This window comes from Equus przewalskii, chromosome 10 (genome assembly GCF_037783145.1).
Source record: "Equus przewalskii isolate Varuska chromosome 10, EquPr2, whole genome shotgun sequence".
NCBI classification, from domain to species: domain Eukaryota; kingdom Metazoa; phylum Chordata; class Mammalia; order Perissodactyla; family Equidae; genus Equus; species Equus przewalskii.
Genome location: NC_091840.1, coordinates 11,707,407 through 11,729,508, shown reverse-complemented (window position 1 = coordinate 11,729,508; position 22,102 = coordinate 11,707,407). Strand labels below are relative to the sequence as shown.

Below are 22,102 nucleotides of genomic sequence, written 5' to 3'. Positions count from 1 at the left end.
TAGAAATAAGAATTTAAACATAGATGCTACTTATAACGGCATCAAAAGTATCAAAAACTTTGCAATAAATCAAACAAAAATGTGCAAGACTCTATACTTAAAATTAAAACAATTACTAAGGGAAAATGAATGTGAGGATATATTCATGACAAAAAAAAGTGTTAATTTTCCCCAAATGGATGAAAAAGTCAACTTCACCAAAATCTCAACAGTTTTGCACAAACACACACACATACGTGTGTATAACTTCATAAGTTAATTCTAAAATTTACATCATTGCAAAGAACCTAGATTAGAAAAGACTCTCTTGAAAAAGAAAATAAAGTGGTAAAATTGTTACTACCAGATATCAAGACATATTATAAAGCAAAACAATTAAGACAATGTGTCAGCAGTGCAAGGATAGACAGATGGGTCCAGACATGATTGGTTGAGTTGTGACAAAAGAAATATTGCAATTCATCTGGGGAAAGGATGATCTTTTAAATAAATAGAGCTGAAGTAATTGGATGTCAGTGTAGAAAAATTAATATTGTCTCTGCCTATAGATACACAAAAGTTATTTTGAAGTGGATTTTATATCCAAATGTAAAAGCTGAATCAATTGAACTTCCAGAATAAAATGTAGGATAATATCTTTATAATCTTGGGGTATTCAATAATTTCTTAAAGATACAAAAGCTCTCTACATGAAAGAAAAACTTGACAAACCAGACTTTATCAAAATTAAGAAATTTTGTTCATTAAGAGCACCATTAAGATAGCAAAAATGTCAGCAGCAAATAACTGAAAAATGTCTCATATCCAGTATATATAAGGAATTTGTATGAAGCAATAGGAAAAGAGAAAACTCAGTAAAAAATGGGGAAAAGACCAGGAGAGGCATTTTATAATAGAGAAAATACAAAAAGCCACTAAGCATATGAAAAAGTATTCAACTTAGTCAATAATCAGGAAAATGCAACTTAACACCACAACAATATATTATTACATATCTACCAGAATGGCTAAAATTTGAAAGACTGACAATTCCAAACAGTGGTGAAGATCTGGAGCAACTGAAACACTGTTGGTGCAAAAGTAAATTGATGCAACCACTTTGGAAAAAAATTTGGCAATAGCTGTGAAGATTAAGATATACATACTCTAGGTCCCACTATTTAACTCCTAGATCTATACCAAATAGATTTGATTGTCCATGTTCAACAAGAAATATGTATAAGAATGTTTTTTTGCAGAGTTACTCATAATAGTCAAAAACTGGAAAATATTGTTGTCCATCAGTAAGAAAATCTATAGTATATTTGCACAATAGAATACTACATAACACTATAATATAACTACACACAAACCATGGATGACATCTAAAAACGTAATTTGGAGACAGTGTCAAGACGGCAGCATAGGTGGACTCTGAACTCACCTCCTCCCGTGGACACAACAAATTTACAACTACTCTTGGAACAATTACCCCTGAGAGATAACTGAAAACTGGATAAAAAAAGAACCTCTGCAACAGGGACAGTGCTGATTTAGGTGGAAGAGGCCAAAATTCATTTATGGAGAGAAAAAAAGCCAACTTCACCAGGCACGGTGCTTCACAGCCAGCCTGGAGCAATCCTAAGGTACGAAGCCTTCCCTGGAGGATTGAGGGTTCTGAGTGGGGGAACACTAATGCTATAAGCAGCTTTTAGACTCAGCACAACTGAGACAAGTGTCATAATACCTGGCTTTGCTGGCAACTAACTACAACAGGGAATACCACCAGAAAAGCTATTGGACACAAGCGGGGTAAAGCCTGGTATAAAGGGCCCATGCACAAATTCAACTGTTTTGGGAAGCAACCTAAAATCAGCAGAAAGAAAAGTGCACAGTCCTTTGGTAAAAAGAGACTCACCTGATAGGTTTTGGATGCATCTCGGTGAGAAGTAAGACCACTCTAGGGACTGAGACATTAGCAACAGCCGCCATTATTGTGCCCTAGTACAGGCATGCTGACACAGATGCTGGCAGACACCATTGGAGTTCTTCCTCTGGCCTATTAGACCAGGTCTGACCCACCCACCCAGTAGAGCACCAATTTGATGCAGTTCAGCCAGGGCAGGCAGCCCACCCTAGAGACCAGCCCCACCAAACAGCAAGCCCTCAGGCAATTTGTGGGCCTGCATAGGCAGGGTGCCTGGAACCTCTTCAGCAGGGCAAGTGGGGTCTGCCTCTGTGGGCCAGAGCATGTGCAAAGAGCGGGTGGAGTGTGTGGGGCATTGGCGGAGTGTGGGGAGCCTCTGCAGTGGAGTGATTAGGTCCACTTCAGTGGGTAGGGGCATGCACAGGGGATAGGACTGTGTTGACTGGGTATATGGTCCTGTGGGCAGTGGGGCTTGTCAGTTGCAGAAGACTTGTGCTTCTCAAGCAGCCACATAAGGGATCAGCCCCACTTTCCAAAGCCTGAAACAATTGGGTGCTCCCATGCCTGGAGCCAGCCCCACTCAGGTGCAATCCTGAGAGAGTTGACAATAGCCTTATAGGCCAGAATTGACCTATAAGGTCAACAATTGACTGCCCCTGAGCATAGCAACCAGCCATGCTGGGGGCCTATTGAGTTAACAGAAAAACTGCAACAGGAATGTGCTACTTGACCTTGCAGCCAACTGTGCTCAGGCGCCCCACACCTGACAAAGTGACTGAAGGGTCCATAGCAATCACATGCAGTTGAGCATTACAACCAGCCATCCAGGGAGACAGCCTAGCCTCCCTGGGCACCTGCAGCAAGAGTAACCCTGCCACAACAGAAGGACATATGTAGTCCACACAGGGGACACTCCTGAATTTGGAAGTGGTGATGAGAAGGAAGCACACTGCTGGTCTTCATAAGGCATCTCTTATATAAGTCCATCTCTTAAAGATCAGGAGACATAGCTGACCAATCTAATACATAGATAGAAGCACAGAGAAACAGGCAAAATGAGGAGACAAAGGAATACATTCCAAGCAAGGAAACAGGACAAAAACCCAGAAAAAGAACTATATGAAACAGAAATAAACAATCTATCTGACAAAGAGTTCAAATAAAAAGTCATAAGGATGCTCACTGGTCTTGGGAGAAGAATGGATGAACTCAGTGAGAACTTCAACAATGAACTGGAGAATATAAAAAAGAATCAATCAGAAATGAAGACTACAATACCGGAAGTGAAAAATTCACTAGAGGGACTCAATAGAGTAAATGACACAGAGGAACGGATGAGCAAGCTGGACGAAAGACTAGAGGAAATCACTGAAGCTGAAGAGAAAAAAGAATGAGGACAGTCTACGGGTCCTCTGGGACAACATCAAGCACACTAACATCCGTATTATAGGTGTCCCAGAAGGAGAAAAGAGAGACAAAGGGCAAGAGAATCTATTTGAAGAAATAATACCTGAAAACTTTCCTAACCTAAGGAAGGAAACAGACATGCAGGTATGGGAAGCACAAAGAGCACCAACAAGATAAACCCAAGGACCCCACACCAAGACACATTATAATTAAAATGTCCAAAATTAAAAATTCACTTCTCAGAAGAAACCTTACAGGGTAGAAAGGGGTGGCATGATTTATTTAAAAAGTGTTGAAAGGAAAAAACTTACAGCCAAGAATACTCTACCCAGCAAGGTTATCATTCAGAATGGAAGGAGAGATAAAGAGTTTCGTAGACAAGCAAAAACTAGAGGAGTTTATCACCAAGAAACCATCCTTACAAGAAATGCTAAAGGGACATATTTAAGTGGAAAATAAAAGGCCACAAACAGGAATAAGAAAATTATATTTAAAAAAGTAATAAAATCACTGGTAAAGGCAAATAAATAGTAAAGGTTGCAGATCAACCACCTATGAAGCTAACATCAAAGTCAAAAGACAAAAGCACTAAAATTATCTATTTCCATGATAAAAGGATAACGGATAGACATACACACAAAAAGAGGTTAAATATGATATCAAAAACATAAAATGTGGAGGAGAGAGATAAAAGGGTAGAGATTTTTGAAAGAGGTCAAACTAAAGAGACCTCAACTTAATATAGATTGCTATATACTTAGGTTATTATATGTGAACCTCATAGTAATCACAAATCAGAAACCTGTAATAAATACACAGAAAATTAAAAGAAAGGAACTCAAACATAATACTAAAGAAAGCCATCAAAACACAAGAGAAGAGGGCAAGAGAAGATGAAAAGAGCAGAGAAGAGCTACTGAAACACCCAGAAACAAAAAGTAACAAAATGGCATAAATACATATTTATCAATGGCTACTTTAAATGTCAATGCACTAAATGCTCCAATCAAAAGGTATAGGGTGGCCAATGGGATAAAGAAAACAAGACCCTTATATATGCTGCATACAAGAGACACACTTCAGACTTAAAGATACTAACAAACTAAAAAGTAAAAGGATGGAAAAAGATACTCCATGCAATTGGCAAAGAAGAGAAAGCAGGGGTAGCAATACTTATATCAGACAAAATCGACTTTAAAACAAAAACTGTAACAAGAGACAAAGAAGGCACTACATAATGATAAAGGGAACAATCCAACAAGAGTATATAACACTTGTAAATATCTATGCATCCAACATAGGAACACCTAAGTATACAGAGCAGTTATTAACAGACATAAAAGGAGAAATAGACAGTAACACAATAATAGTAGGGGACTTTAACACTCCACTTACACCAATGGATATATCATCCAAACAGAAGTTCAATAAGGAAACATTGGCCTTAAACAACACATTAGACCAGATGGACTTAGTAGATATACATAGAACATTCCATTCAAAAACTCCAAAATACACATTCTCTTCAAATGCACATGGAACGTTCTCCAGGATTGATCACATATTAGGCCACAAGTCTCAATAAATTTAAGAAGATCGAAATAATACCATACATCTTTTCTGACCACAAAGCTATGAAACTAGAAATCAACTACAGGAAGAAAATCAGAAAAGCCACAAAAATGTGGAGATTAAACAAAATGCTATTAAACAATGATTAGGTCAATAAGAAATCAAAAGGAAAATCAAAAAATACCTGGAGACAAATGAAAATGAAAATATGACATGCCAAAATCTATGGATACAGCAAAAGCAGTTCTAAGAGGGAATTTTGTAGCAATTCAGGCCTACCTCAACACAAAAGAAAAATCCCAAATAAACAATCTAACAGTGCACCTAAAGGAACTGGAAAAAGAAGAACAAACAAAGCCCCAAATCAGCAGAAGGAAGGAAATAATAAAAATCAAAGCAGAAATAAATGAAATAGAGACCACAAAAAAAAATAGAAAAAATTAATGAAACCAAGAGCTGGTTCTTTGAAAAGATAAACAAAATTGACAAACCTTTAGCTAGACTTGCCAAGAAAAAAAGAAAGAAAGCTCAAATAAATAAAATCAGAAATGAAAGAGGAGGAATTACAACAGATACCTCAGAAATACAAAAGATTATAAGAGAATACTATGAAGCTACACGCCAACAAATTGGATAACCTAGAAGAAGTACATAAATTCTTAGAATCATACAACCTTCCAAAACTGGACAAGAAGAAGTAGAGAATACGAATAGAGAAATCACCAGTAAGGAGATCAAAGCAGTAACCAAAAACCTCCCAAAAAATAAAAGTCCAGGACCAGATGGCTTCCCTGGTGAATTCTACTAAACATTCAAAGAAGATTTAATATCTACCTTTCTCAAACTCTTCCAAAAAATTTAAGAGGAGGGGAAGCTTCCTAACTCATTCTACAAAGCCGACATTATTCTGATACCTATCCAGACAAGGACAACACAAAAAAGAAAACTACAGGCCAAAACTACATGCTGAACATCAATGCAAATATCCTCAACAAAATATCATCAAAATGAATATAACACATTAAAAAGATCATACATCATGATCAAGTGGGTTTTATTCCAGGAATATAGGGATGGTTCAACATCCACAAATCAATCAACATGATACACCACATTAACAGAATGAAGAATAAAAATCACATGAACATCTCAATAGATGCAGAGAAAGCATTTCACAACATAAAGCATCCATTTATGAGAAAAACTCTAAATAAATTGGGTATAGAAGGAAAATACCTCAACATAATAAAGGCCATCTATGACAAACCCACAGCTAATATCATTCTCAATGGAGAAAAACTGAAAGCTATCTCTCTAGGAACAGGAACCAGACAAGGATGCCCACTTTCACCACTCTAAGTTAACATAGTATTGGAAGTCTCGGCCAGAGCAATCAGTCAAGAAAAGGAAATAAAAGGGATCCATACTGGAAAGGAAGAAGTGAAACTGTCACTGTTTGCAGATGAGATGATTTTATATATAGAAAAGTCTATAGAATCCACTAAAAACTTTTAGAAATAATAAATGAATATGGTAAAGTTGCAGGATACAAAATCAACATACAAATCAGTTTCATTTCTATACACTAACAACGAAGTAGCAGAAAGATAAATTAAGAATACAATCTCATTTATAATTACAACAAAAAGAATAAAATACCTGCGAATAAACTTAACCAAAGAGGTGAAAGATCTGTACACTGAAACTATAAAACATTGTTGAAAGAAATGGAAGACGCAAGGAAATGAAAAGATATTCCATGCTCTTGGATTGGAAGAATTAACATATTTAAAATGTCCATACTTCCTACAGCAATCTACAGAGTCAATACAATCCTTATCAAAGTTCCAACCACACTTTCACAGAAATAGAACAAAGAATCCCAAAATTTATGTGGAACAACAAAAGACCCCAAATACCCAAAGGAATCCTGAGGAAAAAAAACAAAGCTGGAGGTATGACACTCCCTGATTTCAAAATACACTACAAAACTATAGTGACCAAAACAGCATGGTACTGGCAAAAAAACAGATCAACGGAACAGAATTGAGAGTCCAGAAATAAACTCACACATCTTTTGACCGCTAATTTTGAACAAGGGAGCCAATAACATGCAATGGAGAAAGGAGAGTCTCTTCAATAAACGGTGTTGGAAAAATGGGACAGCCACATTCAAAAGAATGAAAGTAGACCATTATCTTATACCATACACAAAAATTAACTCAAAATGGATTAAAGACTTGAATGTAAGACCTGGAACCATTAAACTTCTAGAAGAAAACAGGTGCAGTGCGCTCTTTGACATCGGTCTTAGTAGCATATTTTCAAGTACTATGTCTGACCAGGAAAGGGAAACAAAGAAAAAATAAACACGTGATTACGTGAAACTAAAAAGCTTCTGCACAGCAAAGGAAATCATCAACAAAACGAAAAGACACCATAACAACTGGGAGAAGATATTTTCAAACCATATACCTGATAAGGGGTTAATACCTAAATATATAAAGAATTCATGCATCTCAACACAAAAAAAACTAACACCCCAATTAAAAAATGGGTAGAAGATCTGAACGGACATTTCTCCAAAAAAGATATATGGATGGCCAACAGGCACATCAAGAGATGTTTAACATCACTAATTATCAGGGAAATGCAAATCAAAACTACCATGAGAGATCACCTCACTCTGATCAGAATACCTATAATTAACAAGACAGGAAACAATGTGTTAGAGAGGATGTGGAGAAAAGGGAACTCTCATAGACTGCTGGTGGGAGTGCAAACTGGTGCAGCCACTATGGAAAACAGTATGGAGATTCCTCAAAAAATTAAGAATAGAACTACCATACGATCCAGCTATTCCACTGCTGGGTATTTTCCAAAGAACATAAAAACACAAATGCATAAACATACATGCACCTCCATGTTCATTGCAGCATTATTCACAATAGTCAAGACTTGGAAGCAACCTAGGTGCCCATCAAGGGATGAATGGATAAAGAAGATGTGGTACATATACACAATGGAATACTACTCAGCCATAAAAAACTATGAAATCTGGTCATTTGTGACAACATGGATGGACCTTGACAGTATTATGCTAAGTGAAATGTCAATGGGAGAAAGTCAAATACCATATGATCACACTCATAAATGGAAGTTAAAAACAACAACAGACAACCACATAGAGACAGAGGTTGGACTGGTGGTTACCAGAGGGGAAGTGGGCAGGGAGCGGGGTGAAAGGGTTGATTAGCTACATGTGTATGGTGATAAACTGTAATTAGTCTTTGGATAGTGAACATGATGTAATCTACACAGAAATCGAAATATAATGATGTATGCTTGAAATTTGTATAATGTTATAAATCAATGTTACCACAATAAAAAAATTAAATTTTAAAAAGTAAAAATATAATGTTGAGTGACAAAAGACAGAATCTCAAAAATATGCTTTGTACAAAGCACTTATATAAAGTTCAAAATAGGCAAAACTAAAAAGTTATATTTATAAACACCTATTTAAGTGACAATGAAAAGCAAAGAAGTGATTATCATAAAACTTTTACCTTTAGGAGGAAGGAGTTTTGGAAGAGCTTCTGGGCTTGTGGCAACAGTCTATTTCTTGATCTAGTTCAAGAGTACTTTGATATATTTATAATTATTTGTCAAACTGTATATTTATGTCTTGAAAGCTTTTCATATTTGAGGTTTCAAAAAGAGGTTTATACAACAATTTTTAATAAATTAAGAGAATGCTTTCATTATATGAAGTAAAAAGAAAGGTAAATTTTGCATATAGAAAAAAACTGGAGAAAATATTTCAAAATGAAAATACATCAGAGATATGAAAATCTGCCTTATTCAAGATTTTCTTGTTCAAGTCTCCTTGGGAGATAAACATTTTTCTACAATGTAATAATATTTTCAAATTTAGCTTCACAGTAGAATTGTTTAGAACAAAACCTCTTAAGCTAAAATAGTGTTGATTATGAGCAGTAATGAAGTATCAAATTCTTTTTGAAAGTTCAAAAATTAATGAATCCAGGCTGGCCCAGTGGCATAACGTTTAAGTTTGCCTGCTCTGCTTTGGTGGCCAGGGGTTTGCCAATTCGGATCCCGGGCACAGATCTACACACTGCTTATTAAGCCATGCTGTGGCAGGTGTCCCACATATAAAGTAGAGGAGGATGGGCACTGATGTTAGCTCAGGGCCAATCTTCCTCAACAAAAAGAGGAGGATTGGCAGCAGATGTTAGCTCAGGGCTAATTTTCCTCAAAAAATAAGTGAATAAATAAACCAATTAACTATGCTCTTACCTGAGTCAGTCCAGCAGTGAAGGCAAAGGGGCTAAAAATACTCAAAATCCACTCCAAAGATGAAGGAATTTGTCTATAAAATGTAGTGAATCCCATACACCCCCAAAAGAGAGTGAGGAGAAACACAACCAAATTGGTGAGGACAGTTTTCTTTAACAACACACTCATCAGGAATGCTAAAGCTATCTGAAAGAGAGAGAAGACAACTAGCTGTGACATAGGTTTAATTCTCCGAGAATCATTGGCAGCACAATAAAATAAGGATCTCTATATCATAACATAAATATTTATCGATGAGACAGTGATGAAAATATTAAGGCGTAATTATGCTCAGTCCTTCTCTCAAACCCTTTGCAAAGAGGATCCTTATTTACACTCTCAAATGCTGGGCTTCTGTTATGAGGAAATGGTGGAAAAAGCTGAGTGAAGAGCCGAGGAAAGGATAGAAATGCACAACTAGAAAGATTGAAAGAAACTAAATTAATATATTAACCAATTTAATTAATAATATAATATATCTACATACCCTCTGCAGAAACACCCTGAAAGGTGGAAGAAATTAGAAGCTTTGGTTCAGAGGAGGAGAGTGGTGTAGGAAGTAAGCGCAAGGTGGGGTATTAGAGGGAGAAGAGATATTGTGAAAAGCTATCATGCGATGAGTGAACTTTGGGGAAAAAAAGATGGGTCTACCCCCTCAAGAGCATCCTCATTAATCCTCCAGAAAGGACTTTGAAATTTTGAGAGTCAAGATAATTGTTTTGATCCATCATTTCATTAATTCAGACCGGTATGCCAAAAAGAGGTCCAATTTTATTTGGGTTACATCATTTTCACATACCCGTAGAGATTTTCTCAAGCAAACACACACATACACACATACACACACACACACACAAAATGGATGTGAAAGAAGTGACTGCAGCAGCCTGCTGAGACATCTAATTTTTGCTACATATAATTAAGATCTAAAGCAGAGAAAGTGGTAATAAATGTATGAACTTACCAAAGATAAGCCATATAAGAAAAAGAGTGTAAATATGACCATGAAGCCTGTCATGACTACGATTTGGGCAGATGTTATGATAGTTGTAATCATTATGGAAATAATGAAGATGAAGCCAGCATAGATCAAACCCCAAGAAAGCCTAAATAAAGACAAAAAGTTATTTCAATTATTTTAACTTATTTCATAAGAAGAAATATTTAAAACATGCAAAAATTGTCTAAAGAATAGTACAAGGATTACCTTTGTACCTGCCACCTAGATTAATAACTAAAATATTACTAATATTACACTGGCATGGCTGTGCAGGTGTCTACTAGCTAGGTATCAGCTCTGTATTCACAGATTGTATAAGTAGTATGGACATTGTATCAATAGTATCATCTTGTATGTATTCTTTCACAACTTGCCTTTATAAATCAGTACATACAATAGCATACACTGCTGTATAATATTTTGTGGTATGAATATATCCCAATGTTCTCCTGCCTATGGATATTTAGGTTGTTTCCAGTTTTTATTTCTAATGCAATGTTGCTAAGAACATTCTTGTACTTGTCTCGCTTGGTAAAATGAATAAAAACTTCTCCAGGGTAAAATTGCTGAATTAAAGGAAATAAAACATTTTTTTAAATCTTCAGCTTTATTGTAAATTGTCAGTGTTCTAATTGTAGAACTGGAAGGAAACTTAACAGCTGCTGATCCATCAAGTAACCATGGAAGCTGACCATTCTTGAGGATCCCAGCCAGCAGCACCTCCACCCTCTTGAGTAGTAGGAAATTGACATTTCATAACTGCACTAAGCCCATTCCATTCTTGCTATTTCTATTCATGCTTTCTTTATTTAAACTGATATAAATTATGGTACGCCCTTAAGTAGTTCACATTGTTTTGCTTTAGATGTGCTGGTAGCCACATTTTTGTGAGGTGGTTATTAAGAAGTAGTATTCAATTTTAGATCTGACAAGCCTGCACAGTATTTTAGTCCAAGTTTCTCATTTTACAGATGAGTAAATCGTGGTCTCTATTGCTGATTAATGGGCCTATTCAAGGTCGACAAAGCAAATCAATAACAAAGCTAGGATGCTGCTGCAGGCCTTCACTCAGTGCAAAGCTCTTCCCTCTACATAGAGCTGCCTAACTAAATAAGAATTCAACAGCTGAGGAGAACAGCAAACGTGCCGAAGTCAGGAACTTGCATCGATATGTCCCAGTAGAACGTGTTTACCGCTTATTTGATTTCTTTTCAAATTTTATGTCATTACAATGATTCAGGCTGTGTTAGAAACATCAGCATTTTTGAGAAAGCATACCACATTCCGCAGAATCCACTTCCTGAGTATAGATGGGAACTACTGTAGGTAGGAATTGAAAAACCTTAGGGTAAGGGAATTACAAATGAAGGAAATTAAAACATTACCTAGAAAAAGGAACTGGTTGCAAAGAGCTGAGGGGATCTGGGGAAACGTTAATAAACCTAGGAAAACCTTCACGATAAATACAAAGCAATTCAGACATCACACTTGAAGAATAAATACTGATTACATTCACATTTATTACATTAGTAAAAAAAAGCCTGTCATAAAATTTATTTCTGATAGACACCCTGCACTTAACAAAAATGTTCTAGAAAGTTTTTCCTTCTGAGTCTTAAGAATATACACATAAATTCATTTTGCTAAGTTTTAGGTCACATGTATACTAAGAAGCATTTATCCTGAGAGTGAATCGACATCTAAATATCCAATATCTTTCTGATTTTGACCTAGAGTTGACTTGTGCCTACCTAGTCTCAGGCGACTGCAGGGATGCTGTCCCACCGGACATGCCCTGAACTGAAAGACAATGCTTTTTACACAGATCCCCTCTCGCTTCCCTCCTAACACACTCCATCCATTCCTTTCCATTTCCCAAAGTTCCACTGCAAAACACTCTTTTCCTTTCTTTTTTTATTTCAAGACAGTTTCCTCTTTTATCTATTTTACAATTGATGTGTATTCGAATTAGAACTCTCTCTGTTAATAAAATATACTTTAAAAAAAGTTAGAATTTCTTAGCCCATAATTTTACTTCAGGAAACATGTGACTTGCAAAGAATTATTCAACAATTGTTCCTCATCCATTCCACATAGTTCCACATTTATAAAGAGTGTTTTCTTGATATGGGGAGTATACAGAGAAATACCTCCCAGGATTCAATATCAAAAAATGTGAGATTTCTTTTGGGGTTAAAATAAACAAATTATTTTTCCTTTTTTCCTTTTTTTTAGTATAGATATTACACCTGATTATATTGCAGAATTCTCTGCTTTGGCCTCCTGGAGGCTTAGAGTTTGTATGATTTGCATTGTTATCTGCTAAGCTTATTTATTATTTTGTTAGGTCTTTGTTTCTATTCCTCAATTATTTGTTTTTATTATAACAAATACACACATAGATACATACATATACATGTGTGTATGTATATATAGAGACATATATTTCAAAATCACTTTAAATCATTTCTGGAGTGAGGTAAGATATAAGTATGTCAATATATGAAGCAAACGCTCTTATTAAGCTCGTGCTACGTGCCATCCTATGTGTATATGCTGGGAACATTATGTAGCCTATCTTATTTAACTTCAATGTATGGTATTCAGTTGCTCCAAAAAATATAGCGCTGGTGACTAAACCTCTGAATACAAGCTAGTCATTATAGGATTATATTTTCTTCAACATGAGGAAATCTCAAGAAATCACGTGATAACTGTGGGCAGATTCATGGCATCTGGTTTGGCGTCCCAACTCTGGCACTCATCATCCATTTGACTTTGAGCAATTCTTTTATTCACTTTGTTCTTAACAGCTCCTCTGTCACAGCATTGGCTTAACATACTCATGGCACAGAAAAAATGCTCGGCAAATCATAACCACTATTTTGCATGGAAGAATTTAACAAAGACTAAATCAAAAAGTCAGAACAAAGGAAAAACGTAGCCAGCATATCAGGTTTCAATCATAATGTTCTGAAACAACAATGCTTTTTCACTGCTTCTTAATTTTTCTTATTCATTTGTATTACTTGAATCGGTCACTCACCAGAATGCTGAATCTTGTAGACCCATCATTTTCATTAAATCCTTACTCTTTTTTCTCTCTTTTGTAACACTGAATGATAAAAAATATATAAATGGCGAGAAGTAAAGCAAGCAGCAGAAAATAAACATCTCATTTTGAAGGATGTTTTTAGAAATAAAAGGTAATGTCTTCATATTTATAGCAGTAACTGACATCAATTCCTCCATCACAGAGTGATTTGTCGTGATCTAAAGAAGGGTTCAAACAAACAAAATCATTATTTAAAGTAGAGAAACGTGAAATCAATAAGCTACGGGGATTGTACCAATGTCAACTTCCTGGTTTTAATATTGTTCAATGGTTATGCAAGATATTAGCATTAGGAGAAATTGGGTGAAGGGCACACAGATCTCCCTGTACATTGTTTTTGCAACTTCCTGTCATTCTGTAACTAGTGGAAACTTTAAAGCTAAAAAGGAAAAGCAATGTGTTCCTTTGCCTAAATCCAGTTTCAGCATTTCTATACCTGCTTCATTATATAAACATATGAAAACCTGAGTATTTTTCATCTTTCACCAAAGTCTTGATGCTTCTGGAATTAGTTTACATTATTAGAACTTTTCTTACTTCTATAATAGCAGCATTAATTGCAGCTTGTAAAGTCACGAATCCTCTATTCCAGTATTTGGCCAGTGAACATGAAAACCCGTAACGTGTATCCCAGCAATGAGCTGTGAGCACAAAGAAAAGCATAACCAACATTATGAGATGAGAGTAATTGGAGAATAAGAAACAAGAATCCAAGAGGAAATAGTATAGACAAGGTTCCAGTAGTCAGAACTTTTAACCACTTAGAAAAAAGAAGCCAATGAAAGTTCTTAACAAGACAATTTTATTCATGGAGACCATAGCATGCATAGGAAGTCTTGAAAATTGAAAAGAAGATGAAAGAAAACATTCTGTTCCAATCATACTGAACTCCTTGCTGTGCCCAAAATGCCAAACACTCCACTGCTAAAACTTTTTTGTGCTCAAATGCTCTCCCTCCAGATGGATACCTGGCTCACTCCTTCCCTCCATCCTGATCTCTTTTCAAAAGTAAGATTATCATAGAGGTCTTGCCTGGCCATCATAAATAAAAATATCTAAAATAGCTCTTTCATCTCTATCTTCTACCCTTGTTTTATTTTATTTTGTTGCTTTATCACCACCTGGCAGAGTACATTGTTTTTCTCCTATGCCCGGTCCCTGCTTAGAATGATTCGTGCAAGCAGGTTCTGTATTTTGTTCACTTCGATCCTCAAGGTCAAGAACACTGCGAGACACACAATAGACGAAGTGAATGAATGGAAAAGAACCAATGCTATCAGTCACATCAATTCTGTTTCCTAACGGGTCCTCAAATCCCTTCGCCTCTCTCCTTCTCAGCTGCCTCCACTCTGGTGTAAGTCACCATCAGCTCACTAGTACATTTCGTGGCATGACTGACTCCTCTGCAATCCATTCTCTGGGCTATATATGCAGAGTGCCCCCTTAGGCTCTGCCCTGATTAAAGTACCTAATGGCTCTCCATCACCCTAGGTTTACAGGATGCCACGGGATCTAGCCCTTGAGTGCCTTTGGCCTCATTTTCTCATCACATTCCTTTTCGTGTTCTCTATTCAGTTTTACTGCTCTTCTTCCATATATATCAAAAGAAGCCCCTTTTCACATCGGGTCCTTCACACTGGCCTTTCTTCTGTCTGAAACCCAGTGCCTTGAGCATCTCACATGTGCTATTCTCTCTGATGTTAGTTTAAACATCACATCCCCACTTAGGACTTCTCTAATCCCACAGCTTATTAGGAACCCCTGGTCTAAGTCCCCCCAAGCCTCTTTCCTTGCCCTTGTCATTAACTGTTCAATATCTGTCCTTCCTGCTAGACTGGAATCCTCACCTGAGATTGGGACCTATCAGTCATGATCACCTTCTGCATCCTTCACAGCATACACCTGTGAGCTCACTATGTATATGTTGGATGACTTTATGATTTTTTGAGCATCATCCTCTAGCGGGAAGATATGACTGATCTTGGAATGGGTTCAGCAATAAAATGTGTTTTATTTTCTCATGTGCCATTGAAAGCATCTCTGTTGCCCATCCTGACCTGTTCCTTATGTTAAAAACATGAAAAATGCCATAATGATATTTTATATGGAAATTTACCTGAGAAAACTTCTTCCTTCAAAAATGGAATGGCATATCCCTGAATAAATTTTAACTTATAAGAGAAAGTGTCATTAAAGATGACTCCCACTACATATGGGAAATTGTCTAAAAGTAGTTCATCAATATGTTTTGGATTTGGTGCCCCAATGACTCTTCTTCCTGTGAATTACAATGTAAAAATAGACATGGAACATTGTTGAAGCATTTCACCAAAACAGAATGTGATATAACTGTGTCCTCATATATTTTCATTGGAATTAAAATCATTTTCCATTTAAATTAAACTTATCCCAAAGGCAAGAAGGGAAATTTTATTTTAATGTTTTAGGTTGTAGAAGCAGGAGACATGCATAAGTGTTTCCTTTTATTAAAGACAGGCATTGGGGCAAGTTTTAGGTACATAAAAAGATTATGCCAGGATATGTATGCATAAGATAATTGGTGCACATAAGAAATCAGAGTTACTGAAGCAAAGGAAACTCATATGATCTTTGCCTTATGCAGGAATCACAAAGTGACTCTATTTTTAATACACAGCAATTTCACCTGTTAGAAATTGAGGAATCAAAAGTAGATAGTCAGACCACATCCAACTTACCCATGAGTGAAATACACGCTTTGTTTATCTCAGTTACATAGCGACCTCATTTAGAATGGAGGCCTTTAAAGATGTTTACAAATTACACTAAACACAGACAGAATATCTTTAGATTATCCATTTTTACTTTTCATAGTTCTGAAATTATTGTTTAATATCCATAACTGAATTTCTTCTGTTATCATGTTTTTGCCTGAGTTATAAATCTTAATCATGTGTTTCCATGTTAAAAACACCCACATCCACCAATGGCATATTCCTCTTAGGCACTATTCTGCAAATCCAAAATTACGAACCTATAGTTTTAGTTAAATTCCAATAGAAACGTAGGCCTGCCTAAATTGGACCCCCATCAAGCTGAAAGGGTTTGAAAAGCTAATTGTTTTGAGAGAAAAAAAAAAAACACTAACCAAATTTGTATGATATCTTGATACCTAAATAATTAGCATAATGGATCACTGTAACTTCCAATTAAACATGTATACATCTTATCAAAAAGATATAAAATAATATCAGTAATTCTTTTTTTGCCATCAGTACACCTACCTTTCAAAAAGGGAGCAAGTGCCGTTTTATTCATTATCTGCTGAGTTATATTGGAGATCGGTGTATACACAACAATGATTGAAGAGCTATTAAATTTATCTACCCTTCCAAGATCCTGAGGAGGCATTTCAGGAAAATGCCTATTTTCTTTTAAATTTGAAAATAGGCCCATATACAGTCCTAGAAGTATTGGGAATCCCCATTCCTATAACACAGAAAAAAAAATTAGATTGTATTCCCTTAAGAGCTCAGTCAACACCAGAGAACTGTTGAGGACAAACTCTAATTTTGCCAGACAGTTGGATTCTCTTCGCTCTCCACTCTTCAGAGCAAAGGGAACCCAATGAAAGATATGAACTGAGATAGCTGCCACATATATTATTCTCCAATACTAGAAGTAAACTTTTTCGTTAAATCAAGAGCTGCTGCAGGAGCTACCGTAGAAACTAACAGGATGACTAACAGGATGACAATCTCCATATGCACAGACATCTGACTCTAGAGCCTATAAGAAACAGAGAATCTCAGATAGAGTTCATGGTGGCAAATAGCAACACTTTTGTCAGTTGTCATATCCTTGTGTTGGAAATCAAAGAAAATGAAAAGGAACTGAGTGGTAGAGACTGTTTCACTGATAGCAGTAATCTCTTCCCGCTTGCCACAATGGTAGACTACATTCCCAGTCTGGAAATTAAGTGAGACCAAGTGATTGAGTTCTGACCAGTGGGACGTGGGCAGAAGTGATATGTGCCACTTCAAGTCCTGGCTCATGGAACCTTGCACAATTTTCTATATTCTCTCCATCTCAGTTGTTCTACTTCCTGATCTTCTGACTGAATGCAGAGGATCCAGTGGCGGTCTCCAAGGCCTTGGGGGATGGCAGAATTTCTAGAGGAAGGCTGGGTCCCTGAATAACTGTGTGGAGAACATTCCTTCACCTTCTAACCCACTTCACTTTCACTGCCAACCTTATTCAAACTGTGAAAAGAGTGAAAAATAAATCTTTGCTGTGTTAAGCCAGTAAGATTTGGGGCTATTACCTGTAGACAGCCCACCTACCTAATTCAAACTGACAATCAGTCCTGTTACTTGGTCATAATTCCTGGAAGTAATCTCTGTGTAGAAAATTCATGGCCTTGAATATAAGTCCCCCAAAATCAAAATTCCTCCATTTCTGCTCGGCACTACTTATATTATTTCTTGACTATAAATATATTATGCATAAATTATAGAAACTTTAACAGTTGCTGTAAGTTACCATATAATTAAACTTTCACTTAATCTTCTTTTTTTAAAAATATGAGTTAATATTTTTACTCTTTACAATTTTGTTATTTTTCAGAACTGTTATGAGTCTCTCAATTCAACAGTTACAACTAGAGATGACCTCAAAATCAATAAATTCAGTCTGCAACTTAAAATACAAAATAAGAGAATCAGTAGGCAATGAAATAGAATAGTGCTAACCGCAGAAGAAACAAACTTTCAAACGTACCCATGCGCTCTCTCTTTTCATCCTCCATTTCTTAAGAAAATTTTTGCACAGAAGTGCTTGAGTTTGTTGATACACACTTTTCCGTTTCATATGCATTTAGCCTGTTCATTAAATAAACGAGGAGAAAGTAAACATGGTGGAGAATTAACTAGAAAAATGAGTGTAATAAGGAAAACTTTGAACATCTTTTTAGGGAAACTATTTCCTATCTTTAAGAACTGCAAAAAAAATGGATTTAAAGTATTATTTCAATAGTTCACGATTTTAAGATTTTTACATCAAATATACTCCCTGTAAGCTATTTGGGAGAGTGGGTAATGGTGGGGAGGTAGAATGGCTTTTTTCACAATCTTACAATAACATGAAATATTACAACAGAAAAAATAACAGTAGATTCCAGAACTTTTAAGATACTTCATATTTTTGACCTTTTATAAAAACATTCACCTATGTGAATAGAGTAACTGAATTGTATCTCATCCAATTAATAATTTCTTGTTTTTTGCATTTAAGGAGAACTCCCAGTGCTAATCAAATTAGCATCAAAATTCTGACTACTTAGATTCATCTGAATAGTTCATTATGTCCATTAGATGTAACCCCAATGAAATGTTTTTTTATAGTATTTACCTTCCAGATTGGATGAAACAACTTATATCAAGAGTTAGGCTGTAAGATAACAATCCAGATTCAAACTTGAAAGTTGAGTCTGAGACACAGGAAGAACAAAATTATTTATCTCAATTTTCTGAATTCAGAAGTCCCTGAATAACTGAGAAGACAAACTACAAAGTAAGTTTAGAGAAAAAAAAGACAAGGAAGAAAGAAATCACATAGGAAAGTAATTTTGCCTGAATGTTTGCACATAAACCAATGGAGACAATTTTTTTCAGATTTTATAAAATCAAAATTAGTTATCTTAGATTTGCATATCAAATACTCAGATAATTCTTGCTCAGCTAGCACAGAAGTAAATTTTTCTATTTTTCTATATTCTATCATTGTATCTACACAATAAAAGATGGTTGGGAAAAAATTTTTAAATTTCACTATAAAACATAAATATTTGGAAACATCTGAAAAGTAAATTTATTTTAGCAGTGTCCATCCACATATTTGGCATAGCACAGCAAAACAGAGCTTTACTTACTGTTAGGAAAATTACAAAAAGGACCCTGGAAGCACTGTCAGAGCACAGTTCTCCTTTCGTCTAACGCAACAATTAAAATTTCTTTATTGCACTTCTTCATTTATTCCTTAAGTGGGTAACTATTCCCAACTGCTCTGACCCAGGCTGGTTTCTGAAAAGGGATGTAGTCAGACCAGGCTGCACATGATGACCTTGTTTTGTTTTCTGTCTTTTTTTCCCCGAAGCCAATTATTCTGCAGGAAAATGACTGCTCCGTGGCTGGTTGGGAATAAAACAAGCCCTGTGTTTGTGACTTGGCCTTTCAACTCCAGGGATAAGGGGAACAATGGTAAACAAGGAAAACGAAACTAGCCCTTCAGACAGGATGAGACCGAGATGGGGGAAGAGCAGTAAATGAGTAAAAATAATAACCAAGCAAAGAGTTAATCTGTATGAGGAATCTTTAGCTGTGTTTTCCTTTTTTTATTTCACTACTAATGCCTAAACGCAACTGTCAATGATATACTTGGCTAATTTAGACCAAAGGGGCAGAACACGCTGGAGCTGATTTTTTTTTTTTTTTTTTTTTGCCTAATAAAGCTAAGCAATCCACAATCTGCCTTGCAGAAACACCTAAGTTGGACAAATGAAGAATTCTAAACAAATTCCTTTCTCTCACTCTGTTCATAGTAGATGCAGGATTTCATAAGGCAAATGAACAAACAAAAAGTAAGTGAATTGCTAAGGACTAAAAACATATACAAAGATTCAGGTCAATTTTTATGCATGAAACCTAGGAAAAGACCCTGAAATTTATTCAATTCCCATTGCATAGTCTATGTCTCTCTGTAAAGAGTTGCAAACATTTCTTGACCTGCCAAAGTAAATGGCAAAACAGGAAACCAAAGTCCATGAATTGGGAAATCTCAAATATTTGACATGGCTCCCAATCCACAGATGTTAATAATCATAAAGCTGAGAGATGTTCTGGAGAAAAGGGGGATAATTTTTTTAAAAACATTTAAAGCCATGATATTATATACATAGATTTCTCTCCTTGGTAATTAGTTCTATTTTTAAAAATAGTCAACAGTGAAATATTACATGTCTTTTACATTAGAAATGGCCAAAGCAAAGGTAATAAAGATGTTCTAAACGTCTTATAGTAGGGGGAGGGTAGAAGTCATAAACACCGTTACAATTTTGTATCAATAATAGGTCAATGGTCCAAACAAAAATTCTAAGTTTTTTCAAAATCACCTGGAATATAGTTTGGATTTTTCTTAATTTGGTTGTTGTTATTGTTGTTTCAGACCCTATATACCTTATTCTAGAAGTCATTTTCACTCTGCTTTTCTTACAATTGCATTAAAATTCACAACTACAATATCAAAAATTATTTAGATTAAATATATTTTACTTGTTTCACTTCTTATCATTGTTTCTTGTGTTTCTTTGTATTCCTCTTTCTTGACTTCTTTACTCTGATTTATTTTTATTTTCAGGGTCATTTCCCTCATTTAAACCTGAGGATTTCCCCCAAATTTGACCCAATATGAATAATGAAGTGCCTGATCTCCAGCTAGAAGCACATTGAAATGGTGTGTAAAATATATCTAAAATAGAAGTTCAGTTATATAACCAAACTTTAAATAAGGAGAAAAAAAGATAAAGGAAAGAAAGTAAGAATCAGTGGAAGACACAAAGAGAAAGGAAGGCACACTCTCAGGTGTTAAAAATGAAAAGGGAGGGGCCAGCCCCGTGGCTGAGTGGTTAAGTTCATGCACTCCGCTGCAGTGACCCAGGATTTCACTGGTTCGAATCCTGGGCATGGACATGGCGCTGCTCATCAGGCCATGCTGAGGCAGCATCCCATATGCCACAACTAGAAGGACCCATAACTAAGATTATACAACTATATACCAGGGCGCTTTGGAGAGAAAAAGGAAAAAAATAAAATCTTAAAGAAAAAAAAAATGCAAAGGGAGGGTCTAGCCCAGTGGTGCAGCAGTTAAGTTTGCATGTTCTGCTTTGGCGGCCCAGGGTTCACCGATTCAGATCCTGGGTGTGGACCTGGCGCTGCTTGGCAAGCCATGCTGTGGCAGGAGTCCCATATATAAAGTAGAGGAAGATGGGCACGGATGTTAGCTCGGCGCCAGTCTTCCTCAGCAAAAAGAGGAGGATTGGCAGCAGACGTTAGCTCAGGGCTAATCTTCCTCAAAAAAAAAAAAAGAAAGAAAAAAAAAGAAAAGGGAAACTAAAGCCAGAACTGTGAGTGGTATGTCAGAAACCCAGCAGTCCAAAGAGGTGTTTTAATAACCCAGTGACCTGGACTTGGTGCTTGACAGGATGCAAAGCTGGATTTCATATCTCTGCTTGAATCCAGAGGCTTCACAGGACTGTTTAGTGCTAGAAATAGAGATTAGAAAAACTTCACCAACTACCCCAAGGAAAAGAAAGGATGTGTATTCTTCGCCCAATCTCTGAGTTAAAAATTACATATCCTCCACAGAAAATGAAAAACTTAAGCATATGTAGCACACATCAGATACAGGACACAGGAGCGGGATCTGAATTTCTTTTCCCTGCATAGCAATGTGTCTAAGCACAATATCTTTGCAGTTAGTACATTCATTCTGGAGCCAAACTTGGGTTTGAATTCTGACTCTGTCATAGCCATGTGACCTTGCACAATCTATTTAAACTTTTCCTTCTCTCAGTATTTTCATCCATAGAAATGGAGATAATAATAGTGCCTGTCTAAATAAGGTTATTGTGAGGATTAAATTTATTAATATAAGATCATAGAACAATGCCTAGAAAATTGTGACAGTTCAACAAATGTTACTTATTGCT

The 22,102-nt window shown here is 36.1% G+C and overlaps 1 protein-coding gene across 2 annotated transcripts in view; it reads right to left on the bottom strand.

Moving 5' to 3' along the window:
* Positions 1-19,700, bottom strand: part of ABCA6 (ATP binding cassette subfamily A member 6) — a 64,321-nt gene extending 44,621 nt beyond the window's left edge. The window contains exons 1-9 of one of the 2 annotated variants that reach the window (XM_008537771.2): positions 19,268-19,700; positions 18,748-18,826; positions 18,118-18,218; positions 16,623-16,827; positions 15,476-15,637; positions 13,897-14,000; positions 13,291-13,517; positions 10,209-10,350; positions 9,206-9,391 (exon numbers count right to left, since the gene is read on the bottom strand). In XM_008537771.2, the coding sequence (XP_008535993.2) occupies positions 9,206-9,391; positions 10,209-10,350; positions 13,291-13,517; positions 13,897-14,000; positions 15,476-15,637; positions 16,623-16,827; positions 18,118-18,213 (1,122 nt within the window). In that variant the 5' untranslated portion in view covers positions 18,214-18,218; positions 18,748-18,826; positions 19,268-19,700. Of the gene's footprint in view, positions 1-9,205; positions 9,392-10,208; positions 10,351-13,290; positions 13,518-13,896; positions 14,001-15,475; positions 15,638-16,622; positions 17,601-18,117; positions 18,219-18,747; positions 18,827-19,267 lie in introns of both variants that reach the window. The other variant, XM_070561526.1, reaches the window with a different exon arrangement.
* Between the last annotated feature and the right edge of the window lie 2,402 nt (positions 19,701-22,102).